This window comes from Schistocerca piceifrons, chromosome 8 (assembly GCF_021461385.2).
Source record: "Schistocerca piceifrons isolate TAMUIC-IGC-003096 chromosome 8, iqSchPice1.1, whole genome shotgun sequence".
Classification (NCBI taxonomy): domain Eukaryota; kingdom Metazoa; phylum Arthropoda; class Insecta; order Orthoptera; family Acrididae; genus Schistocerca; species Schistocerca piceifrons.
In genome coordinates, this window is record NC_060145.1 from 240,703,874 (window position 1) to 240,725,943 (window position 22,070).

The 22,070-nt window shown below is 42.8% G+C and overlaps 1 protein-coding gene across 1 annotated transcript in view; it reads left to right on the forward strand.

Moving 5' to 3' along the window:
- The first annotated feature begins 4,295 nt into the window (after positions 1–4,295).
- The window catches only part of LOC124711877 (cuticle protein 18.6-like), a 185,899-nt gene continuing 168,124 nt past the window's right edge, over positions 4,296–22,070 (forward strand). Inside the window, exon 1 of the mRNA XM_047242116.1 lies at positions 4,296–4,392. Within this exon, the coding sequence (XP_047098072.1) occupies positions 4,342–4,392 (51 nt within the window). The 5' untranslated portion in view covers positions 4,296–4,341. The remainder of the gene's footprint in view (positions 4,393–22,070) is intronic.

Genomic DNA, 22,070 nt, shown 5'->3' on the forward strand with positions numbered 1-22,070 from the left:
GATCTTACTATATCGTCTCCGCATAGAACTGAGATCTGTGATGCCTTGACAATTTGCGCAGTCATCCGTGTTTCCTTTTTAAACTTATATTTGATCAACCATTCTTTAAACACCAGTAGAATTCCCCTCCACTAAGAGAGAGAGTAAACAGCTTCGCGAGATGTTCAAATAATATGTCTGGTTTGGCCCTCAACAACTCCATACAAACAGCTCGAGGTCCTGGTGATACGCCATTTAAGAATTGTTTAACTGACTGCTGTGCCTCCACTATTGTTATATCCTTGTTTTTTGTGTCATGTTCTATGCCTACAAAGGAGCGTATGTCTTGAATGTAGGATCGTTTTCGAAACAGTTCTTTATAGTATGTCGTCCATCTGTCTAGGCCTATCATCTGTGAGCTTATACTACTTCTGTTATTTATTCTTGGCCTTTTAATCGTCTTCCACGCTTCGTTGGAATTTGAATCCTCTATGTAGTTATTCATTTCTTCACATTTAAGTTCCTGTACTGCATTTTTTGCGCTAACTACAGCTTTTTTCGCCTCTCCCCTCACTCTTACATGCCTACTTGTGTCACCAGTCTTACTACTCATAAGCCATCTGGGGTATGTCTCTTTTTTTTCCCTTGACCCTTCTGTGGTATCATCATTCCCCCTATCGCTTTCAAATTTGCATATTTGTTCTCAACTCCTCCGTGATTTTCCTTTTGCCGTTTCACGAATAACTGTCACAACTTTAATCATCAGTCTGATGTAGCTTCCCATTGAATCTAAGGTTGTATAAGAGGGCAACTGAAGGATCCCACGGTAAACGTATATTGTGGTTGATCAAATTTCTCTCTATTCTCATTGCTGTTGTTTTGAAACTTACTGATTTTCTGGAAGGGGAACAGAAGTGCACACAGAAATAAATCATTTTCATGTTCCATGGATCATACACATATTGAGCAAAATGATCCATAGAACAGTCGGTGATACTTTTAAGAAACTTGTTTACTATTTCTTCTGTTACTGGACGTATGCTTGGACTGATAACAATACTAGTGTCATCCGCAAAAAGAATTAATTCTGCTTGTATGTTAGATGTAAGATCGTTTACATATGTGATGAACAATAGTGTACCAAAGACTGAACCTTGTGGAACGTCATACGTAATTCCCCCCAGTCAGAAGTATGCCCCTAAACTATACTGGTTGAATTACCAAATAAAAGCTCTTGCGTTATTTTGGTTAGATGTGACATTATCCGATAATTAGCTATATTGTCAGTCCCAACAATTTCAATTTATCTAGGAGAAAACGGTGACTCACATAGTCAAATAGCTGATTTAATGGTTCTAAAATTTGGTGACTCAAGGTGTAAATGACATTCTCTGTAAAGCAACTCTTTTTGAAACCCAAACTGTGATTTGTTGAGGATATAAGCTACGACACACTCGCTAATTGAACAGTGACCCGAAAATACAATAAATTTCCTTTACTTCACTTCTACAGTCACAAATGTCTATAATGACCATCTTCAGATCTCTTTCATAAAAATATGTCCTAATATTCTGGAGTCACAGTAGCATTTGACTATGCCACTACGGCTCTAGTAAATTCGGACATGTTTTTATGGAACAGATGGTCATTATAGACCGAAACCGGTAGTTTGATGACATACAAATTGTGACCATAGACGCGAAGTAAAGGAAATTTGCTGCTGACAATAGTATTGTTGCTAAGCTGAGATACTATTCTACAATACGTCGCCTTCCAAAAAATTTTGAAAAACGACGTCAGCAGTGAATGGTCGATCCACTTTCCACTCGCCGGTAGTCTCTGCAATCCTCTGCCTCGGCACGGTTTCTTTCCTTATAGTAGGCGCTTTAAAACATTTTTCGACGCGCCCCATCTTCTGAAACAAAAATTATTCGCCCCTCCCCCTCACCTCCTATTGCTGATAGGAACATAAGAAGACACAAAAAGTAATATATATACTTTCATTAAATTCGATTGTTTTTCCTTACAGTACTTTCTTAGGGGAAGAGACACTCCATGAATCATTTCCTTGAGAGATCGTGTTACCGCTGTGAATCGGTAACACATCCACGGGAATGACGAACCTTATATCTCTTTATTTTAAATAATCTAAAGAGCCAAAGGAACTGGTACACCTGCCTAATATCGTGTAGGGCCCTCGAAGTCATGCAGAAGTGCCGCAACACGATGTGGCATGGACTCGACTAATGTCCGAAGTAGTGCTGGAGGGAACTGACACCAAGAATCCTTCAGGGCTGTCCATAAATCCATAGGAGTACGAGGGGATGGAGATATCTTCTGAGCAGCACGTTGTACGTCAGCACAGACATGCTCAATAATGTTCATGTCTGGGGAGTTTGGTGGTCAGCGGAAGTGTTTAATCTCACAAGAGTGTTCCAGGAGCCACTCTGTAGCAATTCTGGACGTGTGGGGCGTCGCATTATACAGCTGGAATTGCCCAAATCCATCGGAACGCACAATGGAGATAAATGGATGCAGATGCTCAGGCAGGATGCTTACCTAGGTGTCACCTTTCAGAGTCGTATCTAGACATATCAGGGGTCCCAACTCCAACTGCACACGTCCCACACGATTATAGAGCCTCCACCAGCTTGAACAGTCCTCTGCTGACATGCAGGGCACATGGATTCATGAGGTTGTCTCAATGCCCTTGCACGTCCATCCGCTCGATATAATTTGAAAGGAGACTCGTCCGACCAGGCTACATGTTTCCAGTGATCAACCGTCCACTGTCGGTGTTGCCGGTCCAGGCGAAGCGTAAAGCTTTGCATTGTGAAGTCACTAATGATACACGAGGGGGCCTTTCGATCTGAAAGCCCATATCGATGATGTTTCGTTGAATGGTACGCACGCTGACAGTTGTTGATTTTCCAGCATTGAAATCTACAGCAATTTGCGGAAAGGAGGCACTCCTGTCACGCTGAACGATTATCTTCAGTCGTCGTTGGTCCTGTTCTTGGAGGATCTTTTTCCAGTAGCAGCGATGTCGATGATTTGATCTTTTCTGGATTCCTGATATCACGGTACACTTGTGAAATGGTCCTACCGGAAAATCCCGACTTCATTGCTACCCTGAAGATGCTCTGTCTCACCGCTCGTGCGCCTGCTGTAACACCACGCTCAAACTCACTCAGATCTTGATAATGTGCCATTTGGCAGCAATGACCGATCTAACAACTGCGCCAGATACTGGTTGACTTATATAGGCGTTGCCGACCGCAGCGCGTGTTTTCTGCCTTTTTAGCTATCTCTGTATTTGAATACTCATACCCGTAAAAATTTTTTTTGACTCTTCAGTGTGCCACCACTGAGAGTCAGCCACTATTTAAGTCACTGTCTTGGAAGTGACTCCTGTAGCGTGACTGAAATCAAGTTAATAGTAACAATGGCTGTGGTCAACAATGTCTCCTTGCGGTCATTGTTGGAAGGAAGTGACTGCCATATTGTCAAGCGGCTTATTGTCATTAGTGATTGGTAAATTTTAGGTAAGCGGATGACCGGTGAGCGGGCTGTGTGATGAAATAATTACTCTTAATTTTTCTTAGAATTCCTGCTGACAGGATCTACTGGTCGATTCTTGTGAAATAAGACAGCAAATTAACTATGGCGGAGCTGCCTATCTTGCTTCATGGCTATGATAATCATATACTAGCAATATTTTCTCATTGGAAGGCTTTTTCTTAGCTAATACAAATATTTCAATGGAAGTCGGCGGCTTCCTACTTTGAAGACGACTGCTCTATAGCATAATCAACAGCTAATTTGTGGCGGATATTGTGAATGATAACGCAGACAGGCTGGCACAAATCTATGAACAGTACTGTCTTAAGGTATGGAATTATTTTCTCAAACGGTTCAAATTGGGACTTAACAGCTGATGTCATCAGTCCCCTAGAACTTAGAACTACTTAAACCTAACCAACCTAAGGACGTCACACACATCCATGCCCGAGGCAGGATTCGAACCTGCGACCGTAGCAGTCGCGCGGTTCCGGACTGAAGCGCCTAGAGCGGCTCGGCCACCGTGGCTGGCAATGATTTTCTCCTTCACTATTATAGTACATGTGTACTGAATGATCCGCATTTAACTTGTGGTTCCATAAGACGGTCCAGCAGTTGTCAACGTTGTGGGCAGAGTGGAGCCGTGCACAGGAGACGGCCGGCGGTGGGTGTGTTGGCCGCGCGCGCCCGCATCCTTGCCGCTCCGGTCCGCTATATAAACGCGCCGGCCGGCGGAGTCCTCACGCACTCCGTCCGCAGCGCGCCACTCTCCACGCACCGCGCACCTCGCACCCGCTCCTCATGGCTCCGCCGATGATGCTGGTCGCCGCGACGGTGTTGCTTCTGCTCAAGGTCAGTCACCCCGCACGCTCCACTGTCCTCCAGAACCAACCGCGTGGATTACTTGTGCAACCGTTCCGTTCAGTGTCAATAAAAACACTTTGCTTTTATACCACAAAGTACGTCTGTTGCTTATTGCTTATTCTAAACACGAACAGTATCGCGATCCCGGAGGAGGAGAAGATTCTAACAAAGAACCTGCACAGATTTAGGACAAGAAGTAATACGAAATACAGCTTGCTTTTTCTTGTAAATACTAGACGCTTCTTCCCTGGCTTCCGAAATCTTTACGATACTGTGCCACACTGTCAGTCGATAACTGTTATACAGAGCGACCGAAAAGTGATAGTAAATGCGTCTATAAATTACAGATACACTGCATTGTTTCGATCAACCATCGCAAGATAACACCACAGTTATTACTGATAATAAATGAAGAGAGCAATGTCTACGCAGTTCAGCACGCGATAAAATTACCGTTCCCCCTTGAGCAACAACTCTTCATCGTTGATGAGTATTCCCGGAAATCGACGACTCATGTCGCTGTTACTGAGAGACAGAAGTGATGACACTTTCTGCAGGACCTGACCATCATTTTGCAGGACAATGCTCAAGCACGCACAGTGCAAGCTTTTGCTGATTTGTTTAGCTGATGGGCTGCAAAGTGCTATACCACCTACTGCAATCCCCTGACTTAAGCCCTCGTGAGTTCAACTCGATTTCTTAACTGAAGGAAACACTTCACGGCTTCAGAACTGCTACAAATTCGTCGGGCAATAGACCGCGCCGCGCGAACTTTAACACAACTGTCACTGCTAAGAGTATCCTACGGCTTTCACATCTCAGGCAACGGGTTATATACAATGCTGGTGACTACTTAGAAGGTCAGTAAAACTTTGAAACACGTATCTATTTTGAAACTTCATGGCAGATTAAAACTGTGTGCCGGACCAAGACTCGAACTCCGGACCTTTGCCTTTCGCGGGCAAGTGCTCTACCAACTGAGCTACCCAAGCACGACTCACGACCCGCCCTCACAGCTTCAATTCTGCCAGTACCTCTTGCGTAGCTCAGACAATAGAGCACTTGCCCGCGAAAGGCAAAAGTCCCGAGTTCGAGTCTCGGTCCAGCACACAGTTTTAATCTGCCAGGAAGTTTCATATCAGCGCACACTCCGCTGCAGAGTGAAAAACTAATTCTGGACGTATCTTTTTTGTACGAGCTTTAAATAAATAGTTGCCACTATTAAAGATCTAACCCCCGTAATTCCCTGTGACAAATACATCCATATTCGATAGACGTTTGCCAGTTGTTCGTGTCAACATGTTGTAGAAACATTTCGTAGGAAATATACAAGTGTCACAATGCTGAATAATTCAACAGTAGTGAAATTGATCATCTATTCCCGTGAGTACAAGAAGTAAAGCGTATAGATCGGACATTTTCACAGACGCTAAAGTGGCTGGCTGATGTGATCTTGCGATCGCCGTCGAAAAGTCTGAGGGGATTATCTGACCAATCTCATGTTTCGTATGATAGAGCTCAGAAAGTTAAAATTTTGTGTATGTCATGGTTGCAGTGTAGAGGAGCTGAAGGTACTGGATGAAGAAAAGCGTCTAGCTTACTATGGGCTATGTGGCTTCTGTAATTTGTTGTCGTCCATGGAATCGCAGAACTAGACCATTAATTGATGAGGTATGAATTCACCTTAGTAGATACTTGAATACGCAAAAAAACTAGAATTTCGTTAAGAGGAAATGCATAAGTCTTTCATGAAATCACCTTTCGCTGTCAGACAATTTAAGTATGATGTGTCGTACCGTGTCGTCGAATAGTGGTCCCTATTTTGTTTGAAGCTACTGTGACCAGTGTGATCTACCAAGACATCACTACATAGTTTATTTCGCTTCTTGGCGCTGGTGAACATTATTTTTGGTTTCCATCAGAACGTGTAACTCGGCAGACATCTATTACTTTTTATGTGCGTCATACAGAGTATCACCGGAAATACATGACTGGCTCGAAGAATTTCGAGACAAAGAACACTGCAGTGAACACAAAACAAAATAAACTATAGTAAGGACAGGTGTCCTATAAGGAAGCGTAACATGATCTCCAATATTTTAAATGTGCGCAAAGCTTTTATCTTCAGGAAAGTAATGTCCCTATATGATTGTATGGAAATGTGGGACGGGTTTTGATAGTGTTTTCACAGGTGTTCAGAATTTCAGGTTCCGTGAGACAGCCACAAAAAGAGGGTGAATCTTACATCATAAAATTACAAGTAGTAAACTTCTTGAGAATGTTACATTGTTCAAACATTTGTGGGAGTAATACTGCGCAGCCACTTGATGTGGAACAAAGGAACAGAAGGGCGATGAAAGACAAACTTGTTGGAAGGGTTCTGAGAAGTTAGGTGCCTGTGTACAGGAAACCGCATAGGATACACAACGCTACTGCTGCAGTTCTATAGCACTGTCTCAGCGTTCGGCATTCTTGTCAAGTGCGCTTGACAGCAAGCACAGAATTATTTCGCAGCTATCATGGGTACAAAACATTCGAAAGTGTACTAGAAATGTAACTGCTTATGTCTTAGCGCGAAAAGAGATGCTCAGGTACTTTAAAGGGCAATCTCTGGAAAAGAGATTACTTTGTTTCCGCGGTACCTTGTCAGAAAATTTTTAAGAATATTTACTCGAGGAAGACAGTGCGCCGGCCGAAGTGGCCGTGCGATTCTAGGCGCTACAGTCTGGAACCGAGCGACCGCTACGGTCGCGGGTTCGAATCCTGCCTCGGGTATGGATGTGTGTGATGTTCTTAGGTTAGTTAGGTTTAACTGGTTCTGAGTTCTAGGCGACTGATGACCTCAGAAGTCGCATAGTGATCAGAGCCACTTGAACCATTTTGGAGACTGTGCAATAATTTTGCTCCTACTTTCGTATATTTCGTTTATATGTCAGGAGAACAACGTGTGAGAGACAGTGGCGTGTCCCAGAGCGTACAGACAATTATTTCTCACTTTCTACACACGCGATGGAATAGAGCAGGAAGGCGCTTACCTTGGTACAAAAAAACCCTCCGCCATGTACTGTGCAGTGGATGTCAGGGATATCTGTCTAAATTCAACAAGCTTCTCTAACACAAAACTATAAAAAACATCTGACGGGAGACCGCACGAGAATGCCTGTCAAAGAATTCCCTAGAAGAATCTGAACAACTTCAGGCTCTGCGATACATCATGAAGTAACGTCGGATATGCTCCGAAATTCGTAGCTATGATTACGGCCCTAGTATACTGTATTTGATGGTATTTTCTGTGGCAGAAAATCACTAACTTTTGATAATTTTTTCATTGGATATGTGTCTCACAAGCGCTCACACGATAGAACTTTAATTTTTGCGTAAAAAATGGGCTATCCAGCTACGTGTTACTATTTGTGCCTAATTATTTGATACAGAACTGGAATAATTATTCTGGTCCCACATATAAAAACAACTGAATATTTTCGAAGTTATATATCTTCCACTTATGTGCTTAGTGACAGAAAAGGAAAGACTTGATTTGTGTCCCACTGCAACTCATTTTTCTCCAACATAAGCAATACAATTGTAGGGCACAACAGGCGAGCACGGATGTTGATTCTTAAAGGTTAATGTCCTGTCCGCATACAAACGTAAGAAACAATATATTACCGCAGTAGCTCCAACACAAGTAAGTATTAGTTGCAGCCTTGTCGAATTAATCGATCCAACATTCACTTGAACTTAAGTAGCTAAATCACGAAAACCAACTACTGATAGATACACTAGAATACTCTCTCGACTTCTTCGGAGCAGAGCACCTGTAGTTTACTGCTGTTTAATAGATTTGTTTTCTTGGTAAGTGTACTGCCCGTTAAACAGCCATGATTTACGATTTCCGTGATTACGTGAACCATTTTAAGCAATTACTAGTGTGGATTATCTCTTGAAAAGGCAACGCTTGACAACTTCCACATTCGCTGTCCATATGAGTTCGTAAATTGTCACTTAATCGAAGCTCAGTGTCGACAAAAAATTAAAAACTAATAAACCTGACAAGGAAAGACTTTTCCACAGTGTTCGGAAGTTAATAATATTGACTTTTCAGTTGGTAGTTCATGGCTCGTCATTAAATGTGTTTTCATGAACACGCCTTTTATCTATGGTTCTATTTCCTTCTTTACGCTGTAATGAATGTTAGACATGTAAACATCTCATATTACTCGTGAGACAACACATGAATATATATAGTTGTCCGCCGGCCGGTGTGGCCGTGCGGTTATAGGCGCTTCAGTCTGGAAACACGTGACCGCTACGGTCGCAGGTTCGAATCCTGCCTCGGGCATGGATGTGTATAGTGTCCTTAGGTTAGTTCGGTTTAAGTAGTTCTAAGTTCTAGGGGACTGATGACCACAGATGTTAAGTCCCATAGTGCTCAGAGCCATTTGAACCATTTTACAGTTGTCCTACTGAATCAATAGCTGATATCGGCAGCTATGAAGCTGTTGAGACTATTACTGGTTAGATCTTCTACTAGATAAAATTCTGCAGTAATCAAGAAGTATTCTATCCCTGTGCTGTGTGTAAATTGTGAGACGTTTGAGAACAGATAAGAGAGGCTTGCCCTGCGCCGTTGTATTTGCATTCATATTTTTACTGAGTGGAGTCAGTCCGCTAGTGCAATACAGTGAACGAAAGTACTACGGATGCTACATGGGCTATGCTTGCTGTCTGCCAGCAGTAGCTTGTCAGCCTTGGTAGTGTAGTGGTAAAGTGCACTCCTGGACACCATGAGGTCGCAGGGTCAGTACCGGTCGGACCACGGAAATTTTCAGTGTGGTCCTGATCTAGTCTTCTCCTCTGAACAATGTGAATAGTCGCCAGGAAAAATTACTGATTCGAATTCGGCGTTAAGCTGCAGCTCCCCTTACCTTGGTTAGATAACGCGTAGATTAGACACACACAAGTCGCCGAAGTGGCGTCCAGTTGAAATACCATTGAGCCTCACCAAGTTATTAGTATTAGTAGCAACTTTCAGGTTTCACTACAATCTACGATATCAGAAACGCTGACAGCGGCGGAAGATGGTAAACCTGAGTGTGAGTTAACAAATGCCTCCATTGTGAGTCAGCGATTACACATTATATTCATTTAAAGACTTCAGTTAGGCAGAGTACGAGACGAAAGGAAATGAAAAACTGTTTGCTTACAACTGGAACACATGCATCATAAAACTTAATATGCTGTATATTATGTCAGTAAGTAGAACGTTACCCCTTGATAGAGGAATGAAATCACTCTTTTCGCTTATGGCATATCATTATAAACACAACTGTAAATATGTATGAAGTACGCGATGTAGTAAGTGTTTGTTGATCTACAGAAAGAAAGAGAAGACTTTTCACGTAATAGAAGAAAAAACTTAAAAATGTATACAAGTGCGCATTTTTCTGTCATGGAGAAGGAAGTGAGTGAGCGTTTACGATAACTAAATACTATTACTTCACCTTGATTCGAACAAATTAGGTGCTACGTGGGCTCGGAATACTTTCGTCGGAATTCAGCTGAAGATGGCCAGAAAACTCGGCGCTGAAATATCGTGGCAGAAAGTTGCAGACAACTGGCAGTTCTTCTGAAATCTTATGGAACAATTCGTACGTCGGGAAAGTTTTAAATTTCACATAGGTGCTACATGATATTATTCACACGGATGAATGAACGTGTGATTCCAATAACATCTGCGTCGGATGCATGAATGTGGATCACATTTAGCTTATGTAAAACTGAGAACATATTTATGGAGTCATATTTAAATGGAATCTGCGTGCATTATCAAAATTACAACTTATTTTTGTTAGAGGAAGCTAGGCTGCGAGCTAAGCATCACGAAGTCAAAAGTCCTGAATCTTACTCGAGCACCAATGAATATAGTCACATCAAAAAGCCTCTATTGAGGCTTGACCTTCCAAGTGTGTTAGTAACATACTTACACAATTAAAGGCCGACTTAAAATCCCCATTAAAGTAATAATCTTATTACGTACTAAACTGTCGAAAACTGAGTTTACGAGCCCTTATCTGTTTGAAGTACGTTATTAATTTCTAACTTCTGTTATTGATACCCGAAAGACATTCCTGATTTGCATTTCGTTGGTCACAGAGAGGCGTGCGCACACTATAGGTGGATATTTATTGAATAGTTATGGCGTGGGTAGTTATATGATGGAAACATCCAACAAGATTATTACAGTGCATGGGAGACTAAACTGAAGAAGAAGAGATCACACACCTAGCCGTTTCCCATGATTTCCCCAAACCAGGTCATTCCAGTGTCTGAGTGGCTCCTTTGAAAAAGTCACAAATTTCCATTTAAATTATTACTTTACGTATAAGTGGGTTGAGGTCATATTTCATTTCACCCTTCAATTATTTTTTCACTCCTGCGAGAAACTAAGTGTAAATCATTATAACCTGTGGTCACCGGAGCAGGTAGAACAGCCACGCAATTATTTTGTTTCCTCTTTATCGATAAGAGTGGATTTCCTTCAAATGGTTCAAATGGCTCTGAGCAGTATGGCACTTAACTTCTGTGGTCACCAGTCCCCTAGAACTTAGAACTACGTAAACCTAACTAACCTAAGGACATCACACACATCCATGCCCGAGGCAGGATTCGAACCTGCGACCGTAGCAGTCGCGCGGCTCCGGACTGAGCCCCTTAACCATGAGACCACCGCGGCCGGCGTGGATTTCCTTCTGATGTCCAAAACCTCCAAAGTCAAATTTTTATTGCTCTATAAAATAGTAATATCTTTGTAATTATTGTCCTTCTAATTTTTGTTTTGTACAGGTATCCATGTTGCACAGTGATTCTGTAGAGCTCTGCAGGCGAGGCCATTAGACATTGGTATTGTCCATGTTTCTTCCTCTTTAACCCTTCCTACGAGAATTGTTGACAAGAGCCATCAGTGAAGGGGATGTTGCAGTATCTACAGATATCCATGTAAGAAGAAAGTATCTGAAACATTTCTGTTACTCTGTTGCTACTGCCGGCCGGTGTGGCCGAGCGGTTCTAGGCGCTTCAGTCTGGAACCGCGCGACCGCTACGGTCGCAGGTTCGAATCCTGCCTCGGGCATGGATATGTGTGATGTCCTTAGGTTAGTTAGGTTTAAGTAGTTCTAAGTTCTAGGGGACTGATGACCTCAGATGTTAAGTCCCATAGTGCTCAGAGCCATTTGAACCATTTTCTGTTGCTACTGAACTCAGCTTCATTTGAAAGCTTCAGTTTCCTTCCTTTCCTCCTAGCGGGTATTTGAACAGTGATGTGATTCGTTCTCCATCTCAGGTTACAAATCCGTCATAGCTTACCTCAGTGAAACCTTCTGTCACTATTGCTGTCAGTATGGAAGGCATGTAATGAAATCAGCCGTTCCCTTTTCAAAGGAACCATTCGGGAATTTCCCCTAAGCAAGTTGAGGACACAAAGCCAAAGTAAGAGCTCGTGATCGTTTTTGCACTCTTTATTATAACGTTCTGACAAGGGCACAATTTTAATTTCATTGATAACTAGTTTATTAGATTCTGTTGAAACATCAAATGAAAACAGTGAATTAGAAACATACTACATAACATTAAGAAAACTGCTGGATAAGTACAGCACAACAAAAAATTTTACGTGTATTTTTCCGGATACGTTGTAACCCGTTAGATTTTAATGCCATACACAAGTGCTCTGTGACAGATAGTAGACGCGTACTTTTTAAATCAAGGACAAGGCGCGCCGGCCGGAGTGGCCGAGCGATTCTAGGCGCTCCAGTCTGGAACCGCGCCACCGCTACGGTTGCAGGTTCGAATCCTGCCTCGAGCATGGATGTGTGTGATGTCCTTAGGTTATTTAGGTTCAAGTAGTTCTAAGTTCTAGGGGACTGATGACCTCAGAAGTTAAGTCCCATAGTGCTCCGAGACATTTTAGCCAAGGACAAGGCGGCTTCAAAAAGTAAGTTACTCGTTACTTTGGTTAGACAAGTAAATTTTATTAAATGCTGACTTACACTTCAAAGTGACACAGATACATCGCACTATTTTTCATCACAGACACCAGAAATCTGTAAACAACGGTCGGAACTTTCTACGAATCCTTCAGTTACTCGACGACAGAAATTCTCTCCCCGGTCACGGAGCCAACCCAGAACCGCGTGTGAACGTCCTCACCGCTGGAAGATGTGCGATTGCCGCGATACAGGTCCTCGATTGGCTGGACATTTTCGTCTGTAGTCGGTATAGATGGTCTTACTCCACATTCAGTGCCACCCACGTCTATGCGGCCTTGGTCAACTTGTTGGCGTTATTCCACTGTGATTGAAGACGACATTGCGTTTGCCCCATGTACCTCCAGAATATCACCGCGAAACAGCGTGCACTTAAGACCTAGATAACCATTCCCACTTGCCCATTCTCACTCACTCACTCTCCCCAATTAATTATTTCTTTGTGTCTCTCTGTCCCCTGTCTCACAGCCACAGTCTCCTTCGTTCTGTTTTGCTACTGCTCTCTCACTTTCACTGTCTCACTCTTGCTCTCTCTTACTGCTACTATCTCATTTATTCCTTTCCGCTGCCGCCGTGTCTTTTCGCTGTCACTATATCTCTCTCTTCCTCGTCATTATTACTCTGGTTCTCATTATCACTGGCTTTCAACACTTCCTCTTTCTCCTTCTCTTTATGCCTCTCCCAGTGGTGTGTTTCGTTCACTCTTTTCCTAGCATTGTTCTGTCATTGTCAGCCTTATTCCAATGCCACTGCGTCCCTCTCCTTTTCTCGCACTATCACTGCCTCATTCGCTCTTTCTAACGAATGTCTACTATCTTCCAGTACTTCTTACTTTTTGATCCCTTTCCCACTGGCAATGTATCTTTCTCTCTCAGCATAATTGGCGCGAATTTGTTCGCATGCCAACCATTTTGGGAAAGTTTTTGAATTGGCTGAGAAATGTAGAATGAAGGAGCTGGTACCTCACTTTTCAGTCAGAGTCTTTGAAACAGTAGCATATTCGCATTTCTTGTGCTCCATTAGGTGCATTTTTCCTCCGGTTCCCTTCTTATTCCTGCTACAATAGTATACGTCACTCACATGAAAAGAACTTTCAGTATAATTTTGATAGTTTACTTATGTCAAACTGAAGTAACGCAGAACTAATTTTACACATCATATCAAGTTTTAGGAGCAAAAAAAAAAAAAAAAATTACATGTGCGGTAGTACTACAACATGAGGTTCCCGGAACCCAAATAATGATAACAGTGATGCTTTACAGCATATTTCTCCGCCTACTTCGCTGTATAAACTACGTTTCCGCCTCACGCCGAATTTTACGTGTACAAATTAACCTCCGTAGCTTTGAAACGGAAAAGATATAAGAAAATTTGCAAGGTTGTTAGAGATCTGGGTCGTATGGATACATCGTAAAAATTTCAGCCATTTTCTCTGCATAGCCATCTTGGAATCAGAGACTCGGTTTTCCCACCTAAAAACCATATTCTCGGAGTGTTTCTCGATAAAGGATAAAGATTTATGAAAGAGAGATGACGGCACTTCTAGATAACTGTCTAGAGAATATCCCGTCAACATTTGAACAATGTTCTGCGATTAGTTATTTATATATCGACTGCACACAGTAGACTACGTCTAATGCAGAAGAAACCCACAGATTTGTTCCATTTGCCTGATCTGGAGAAAGTGAGTTGACTATGTACTGCAGGATAGTCACAGTAAGGTGATGCTTCTGCTGGTTATACAAGGGCTATCCGAAACATTTTTACACTACCTTTCTATCACCAACAGCGCACGACGTATGAGCCCTGGGAAAATGTCGTTTTTGTGGGCAGAGTTTTGGAACAGCTTGGTAAAATCATAAAGATAAGTAATTAAGGGAAATATAGAAAATCTAAATTTGGATAGACGAACAGAACTTTCAAATCCGGTCCGCCCAAATACGAGTATAAACCGCTACGTCACCTCGTCCGCTGATGGCGGTGAGAAACTGTCACACATTTGGCAGGTTTTATGATTTATGGGTCACGAGAGAGAATTTATGGTGGCTGTCAGCGGTTACAGCATACTTAGGTGGTTGCTCGTTTACGCAGGGTCAGCGTCGCGGGGCGTGGGCCCCGCTTTGCAGGGGTGGAGCCGCCAGCGGTGTTCCCGCGCCGCAATTAGGCATTCGCCGCGCCGCCCCGACCTGCCCAAGGCGGGCGACCTCGGCCCATCCGCGGCCGGCCGCCACTTTGCTGCGCGCCTCCGCCGGCCCGCCGCCTAATGCCATGATGACCACTCCTTACATTTCTTATACAGCCTGATGCGCATGTTGCGTGGCGTTTAATGAGCAAGAGGGTCGTTGCGCCAATTTTAGCTCGTAGCCAGCCTAGAACGTGGCGCCCAAAGTTGTTTGCCCCTGAGAACGCTCTTATTTACGTTGATATGTTTCTTTGCCGGTCTCACTGTTCAGACTCAAGCTTCGCGTTCTGGCCCCTAAGAACCATCCAGTGTCAATAAGGCACCGAGTTCTTGTCTGACAATGTTATAAGGGATATACGGATGAGTTATGGAGGAACATGTTGTTAGCACACCCTCGAACTGCGACTTCCCAGTCAGGTATCTCCTCAATTGTCGTCACGAGGATGAGTGCCCTCTGCTCTAGTCCTCTCACTAAGAAAAAAAATCTGTACCAATACCTAGAACTGACCGTGCCATCCGAATTGTAGACAGACACGCTGACCGTTCAGAAGTGGACCTCATTATCTAGATGTTGTCGGCTAGTTGACACATACTTTTGTTGTGGTGTCGTTGCTGTAGTTATCGGTCGATTCTAGGACGTAGCATTCAGAGTTCACCACAATCTGGTGTCAAGGAAAGCTGTACTTGGTTCTCAAATATACGTCTGCTATCCGCAATATGTCTATCCTCTGCCTTTCCAGTCCCATTCGCGATTCCCTGTAAGTCTCCGAATTAACTCTAATGTCTCTGATGTTTACCTCGCGGCAGTTTTATGACATCAACAACGTAAACCATAACTTAAAAAAAAGAAAAAGAAAAAAAACTGACATAAGTGGAAATATGCGATAGTAGAGGCTAAAATCTGCGCAAAACACGTTGGCGAGGTAATTCCGAATTTGTGGTTACAAGCAACCACAGACGTCAGTATGAGTTATTGTCCTATTTGCTACAAATTTGTTTTAATTTAAAGGTCCGAGTTATGTCCTCTTTCTAACTGCTCTCAAATCTCACCTTTGTCGTACCTGAACAAGAAATACACAGTACAGTTCTACGTTGACATGTACTAACCACTCAAAGACGGCAGGTGGCAGCACTAGCAGTGGATGGTGTATAAAGCGAGTCGTAATGCGAATAGGAGCGATTTATCTGATGTCCAAAAGGGAATGATCACTTCCTTTCGGGCCAAGGGTGGAAGCATTTCCGAAAAATCTAAGACCTTAAACTGTCAGCTTGCCGCCTTGGTTCAAGTGTACCTTGCATGGCAAAAGGGCATTATCCAAAACGGTACCCAGGCAACAGTAGTGCGCCATACGCCTTAGATAAAAGAGGTGAACGATGGCTGCGGATGTGAGTGCGGGGGTAGGGATAGATATGCAACTGTTGACCGGCAAGATGAACCAAGGGGACACCAACACGGTGTCCTCAACGAACGTTCAGAGAACGTAGCTGCGTACGTGCCTCTGCAGCAGGTGCCCTGTCCTTGACCTATGCTGACAGCTGTTCATCGGCGACGAAGGCTGGAATCTGCACGTCAACGCCCGAACTGTACGTCCATTCAGTAGTTGTAGGTGGCCTTTCAAAGGAATCACGTTTTATCCTCCTTCGGACGGAAGATCGTTGGCGTGTACGTCTGAAAGCAAAGGGGTCCAGGCCGGAGGAAGCGCTATGATTTCGGGAATGTTTTCGTGGAGTTCTCTGGGTGACCTCGTCATTCTGGAAGGCATAATGGATGAACACAGGTATGCATCTATCCTGGGGTGGTGTTCACCCCAACGCGCAGTGTGTTTTTCGTTGGCACACCCGGAGAATGCAAAGTATCACACAGCTCGCAGTGTACTCGAAGAGCATCGGCCACCAAACTGCCCGGATTAAAACTCAATCGAGAATTGTTGCACCAGCTCGATCGGCCTGTTCGCGCCATGGATTCTCGGAAGAGAAACCCGGCACAGGTCGCCGCGGCACTGGAGTCGACGTGGCTCCACATCCCTTTCGGTACCTTCCAGAACCTCAGTGACTCTCTTCCTGCACGTCTCACAGTGGTTCAGTGCAAAAGGTGGGTATTCAGGCTTTTGACAGGTGGTCGCATTAATATAACTGGACTTCTATACTTTATGTATTTTAAGTTTCTGCACACTCACACTTGTTAAATATGTCATCTCCACGCATGGATTCAATACTGCACTGTATGGTGAGTTAAAAATTCTTTCAGACAGCGTCGGATCATCTCATATAGCTTAATAAGACTGTTCAGTTCGTTGCTCCAAGTCTTAAACTTGTCAACGGCGGTGCAAAATCCACCTACGGCTTTTTCTTGGAAGAACGTGATCGACTAGAACTCCTAAACACATTCAATGAGAAGCGCTGCTTATGTGATGACTAATGAACTGTATGTGGGCTAGCCCAAATTTAAATGCTGAGTTAATCGAATATTTAACGTACGTTTGCACTAAATACGACAGTATCCCTTACTGCGGTGACAACGGCTCTTAAACACACATTCGCAATTATCTCGCAAACAATTCGCTGGCTTTAACGTTTTTGCTTCTATTATCGTATCCATTCAGCGGTATCAGTTTTCACCAATAACTATGATACGTCCTCTACTGTCTACAATCCAACACTATCATTTCCTCCAGCCATCCCCCATCCTCCTGCTATCCACATTTCCACGCCCTATTCTCTCAATGTCATTCGCGACTTTTGTTGATCTCCACATGAGGTCGGACCGTGGTTAGTACACTGGACTTGCACCTGGGAGGTTGTCGGTTCAGATTCTTGTTCGTCCATCTAGATTCAGACTATCCGTAGTTTTACTGAATAACTTAAGGCAAATGGCGGTATGGTTGTTTCGGAAACGACGCGGATGATTTCCTTCCCCATTCCGAGATCATGCCCCATCTTTAACGAGGTAACGTTATACCGTAATTTCCCTTCCTTCCGTCTCATCGTGTGTTTATGCCCCTCGTGGTCATGTTGTGAGATGTATGTGGGTGGAAGTAACGTGTTTCTCGTAAATATGCTTTCGCGAAGCGTAGCACCTCTTCTATAACATCTACCGTTGAAATCAGATGTAGATATATGTTCTGCTTTAACGCTCATTATACAAAACAGTGACCAGTCAAGTTGCGCCCCATAAAATTTTCCCTATTATTCTACCTATTGAGCGATCCATATTGACGAGTAACACTCAATAACAGAATGAAAATTTTATAGGCTATCTTCTACATTGATCAGCTGCATTTCAGCGGGATTCATCGACTCTGTCATCTTCACTTCCTTTTACTAGTGTCATACGGTCGTTCCACTTTAAATCGCCGTGATACCAAATATTCGAGGGTTTCTTTGTTTCCAGTGTTTGTTTGCTAATCCTGTAATAAAATCTTCCGCCTGTTCACGCGCATTACATGACATTCTGAGGGCCAACTGTCAGTCCCTGCACCAAGTAAATGTTCTCTGGGGCGTTTCTTAAACGCTACAATATTCTGGCGTTACGACTTCCCTTTTGACGTTATCCACTGGTCATTTACGTATGTCCTAAGGAGTAACACGCCCTCATTGTACGACCAAAGCTCACCTGTTCGCTAGTTGAACTGGAGGAGGGCGGGAGTAGATAATGCGTTTTGCTAAATCAAGTGAACCGTCCAGGCATTAGACTGTAGCCGGGCTGGATTCTCGGCCGGGTTGGGGATTTTCTCTGCCCGATGTTTGTGTTGTTCTCATCGTTTCATCATCATCATTATCATCATTCGTGACAGTGGATAGAGTGGATTGTGTAAAAAGTGGACTGTGTAAAAAGTGGGACTTTCTACGGGCGCTGATGACCGGACAGTTGAGCGACCCACAAATCTAACATCATCATGATCATTAGACTGTATCGATATAGGCAAATTGCAAGAAACCTAAAGGACATTCACCAGAGGAGCCTTTGAACCACCGCGTCTCCAATATGTCTAGCGTCCACCGTCGCCCCCTTTCATTCTCCTTTCTTTATTGTGCCACATGTTTTCGGAGAATTAGTCTTCTGAAGGAATTAATCTTCTGAGAACGGCACTGCGTTCAACCACAACCACACTGGTATGCAAAACTTAAGGACTATAGTAGCTTTCGCATGACGTGTATCACAGTTCGAAAATGCTTCAAATTGCTCTAAGCGCTATGGGACTTAACATCTGAGGTCATCAGCCCCCTAGACTTAGAACTACGGTACTTAAACCTAACTAACCTAAGGACATCACACAAATCCATGCCCGAGGCAGGTCTAGAACCTACGAGCGTAGCAGCAGCACGGTTCCAGACTGAAGCGCCTAGAACCTCTCGGCCACAGTGGCCGGCTCACAGCTCGATTGAACATACAAAGAAGTTTTACAGTGTACCACGGGAGGTAACTGAAAGAAATACCCAATGAAACCAACAAAAACGTCACTTTTATCTAAAGACAATAATTACACTGAAGTCACTGCGAGTCATGATGGTTCCTTGTACATTACAAGAGGCAGGTTATGGTTCTTAAACAGACATGCGAGCACCACAGACGGCAAAGCATGTTCTGCAACGTCTTCCCATTCGGCCCTGGAGGTTGGTAAGGAGTTCTTTAGGTAGGGCGTTCCATTCCTCAAAGACCGCTATTGACATCTGCAGAATGTTCACTGGTGTATGTGCATGTGCAAGTGGACGTCAGGGCCGAAAGGAATCCCAAAAACACTCGACGTGGGGAAGGTTACAGTGTCACAATATGGTTGACAGGTGATTGTACCGTGTTCAAAAAGATGCAGCTCAATAGTGCGTCGGTACATAACGGTTACTGCTACTGTAGTCGCTCTTCCAAACTGCATCCCATACGAGCAAACCATTTACGTCTGTATCTGTGGTTACTCGTACTTTGGCCCTGTTTAGAAAGGAATAGCTCGATGTAGTCGTATGGTCGAGACGCACACGTCTGCTCTCATGCCACATTGCTCATTCGCTGCAAATAATAACCTGTAGGTTTGATTCTGCAGTCAAACAGTCTATGCATTGGCTAGAATTGAGAGTTAATAAAATACACAGAAATACAAAATAAAAGTTAAATGAATAATTTAATAACAGAAGTACTATTCCAACGTCTGTACTTGTCGCAAACGACAGAGAATTACGTTGAGAACGGACATCTCAAATAAACCGCAAGTGGTCCTATAATATTCAGTTAAAGTACAGACAGAAAATACCCTTATCAAATGCAGTACAGTTACATTGAGAGTGTTACGAGAACAGTAGCGAATTCCCGAAACTAAACTGTAATCAAAGATACGCGAAAACTCAGCCAATTTTGTAATCACAATGTACACAATATTCACCAGCTCAAACAATTCCAGATGTAAGTAGGCTATTTAGGTTTTTATATTGGTAACGCCACGAAGCGCTCTGTATGAAAATCACTGGCTGTGCTGTGTGCAGTCTGTGGCTGGTTTGCATTGTTGTTGGCTATTGTAGTGTTGGGCAGTTGGCTGTTAAACAGCGCGTAGCGTTGCGCAGTTGGAGGTGAGCCGCCAGCACTGGTGGATGTGGGGAGTGAGATGGCGGAGTTTTGAGAGCGAATGACCTGGACAGAGAGAGTAAATTTGTAAGACTGGGTGTCATGAACTGATATATATATATATATATATATATATATATATATATATATATATATATATATATATATATATATAATGACTTTTGAACACTATTAAGGTAAATACATTGTTTGTTCTCTAACAAAATCTTTCATTTGCTAACTACGCCTATCATTAGTTAGAATCTTCTATTTAGCTGGCAGTAGTGGCGCTCGCTGTATTGCAGTGAAGATTTTTGTGAGGTAAGTGATTTGTGAAACGTATAGGTTAATGTTAGGCCATTCTCTTGTAGGGATTATTGAAAGTCAGATTGCGTTGCGCTAAAAATAATGTGTGTCAGTTTAAGCATAGTCATGTATAACTTTTCTAAGATGACGTTTCACATAGTCGAACATGATGATTTACAAATTATCACACACAATACAAATCATAGTAACCTGTAATCTGTCTATCCTCCGTTCCGTAAAATAAGCAGAAAAATTTAGATGTCTACTCTGGAGCACATTCAGACCTCTAGAAATATAAAGTTTCTTCACAAGTGTGGTAGCGGACGTTCACCATCCAGAATCAAACACCTACACCATCAAATAACACTCGTTACTACAGCCAAGTTTGCCTGTTTCCAGAAAAGTCCAAAATCAGTCCCTTCAGCTCTTCATTCGAAAAGTCTGAGTCTCCACGTGACCCCCAAAGGAAGAAGGAAGGAGGATTGGGTTTAAAGTCCCGTCGGTATCGAGGTCATTAGAGATGGGACTTGATTCTCATAGTGTTCCGCTACTGTCTGCCTTCCCATTGGCTGAAGGCCATCCCCTCCCCCCCACACTAAAAAAAATACATCGTTCTACATTATACAGACATAACTTGACTCATCTTGTCCACTTCCTGAATCAAACTAATATATTACACAATATTTACATACAGACATGTTGTAAACATTCAGTCACACTCAAATCATTCACAGTAAATGTAAATAAAGGTTTGTCGATTAATAAATAAGCCAGCATTCTTGCGTAAGTGCGCTCGCGGTGATGAAAACTGATTATTGTTAATATCATTTAAGCAATAATTTTGGCATGCTTGTCAGAAGTGTCATTTGGCATTCTTTTCCAAAGGTGGCATCAGCTAACAAATGCGTCTGACCACTTCTAAAATTACCGTGATTTTGTGTTATGTAGTTAATATGTAAATAAAGTTACTGACAAGATAGTAAACGGTTCGTTAGGTAAATACACGAGTACGACGAAATATGAGGTATTCATGCAGTATTCATTTGCTGTGTAATTGTGGAGGATACAACGTTCTGACAAACATTTGCATGATGAAACGTATACAAAATGTAATACATCAAGAAATAAAGTAGACGCAGATACATAGCTTTCAGCGACGATAACTACAGTGCAGAGCTATCATCTGAGATATAGTTAGTTGAAATCGCATAAAGCACTTAAAATGTATTAATTCAGAGGTTCATTATGAAAATATTTGGTCACTATAAATTACTAACTTTTATTGTTTTATAGGTACTGAAATTATTGTTGTGTCATTGTATGCGGGTCATTTTTCTGTGATCTCCGATGTATTCAGATTTGCATTAATTTTTTTTTTTTGTACACTATTAAAGGCTCTCAAAGCGCTTCACCTTGTCTGACACTCTGTCATTTTTGGAGTCTAGTCTGCTGCATAAAGGTATTGCTAGCAACAGCCGTTCAAATACCCAGCTTTGGGTTTTACCCATTTCCGACGAGCTGCTCGTCAGCAGCTTATGTAGAAATATGTCTTTCAAGTTTTCGTCTTGTGTATGCAGAACTT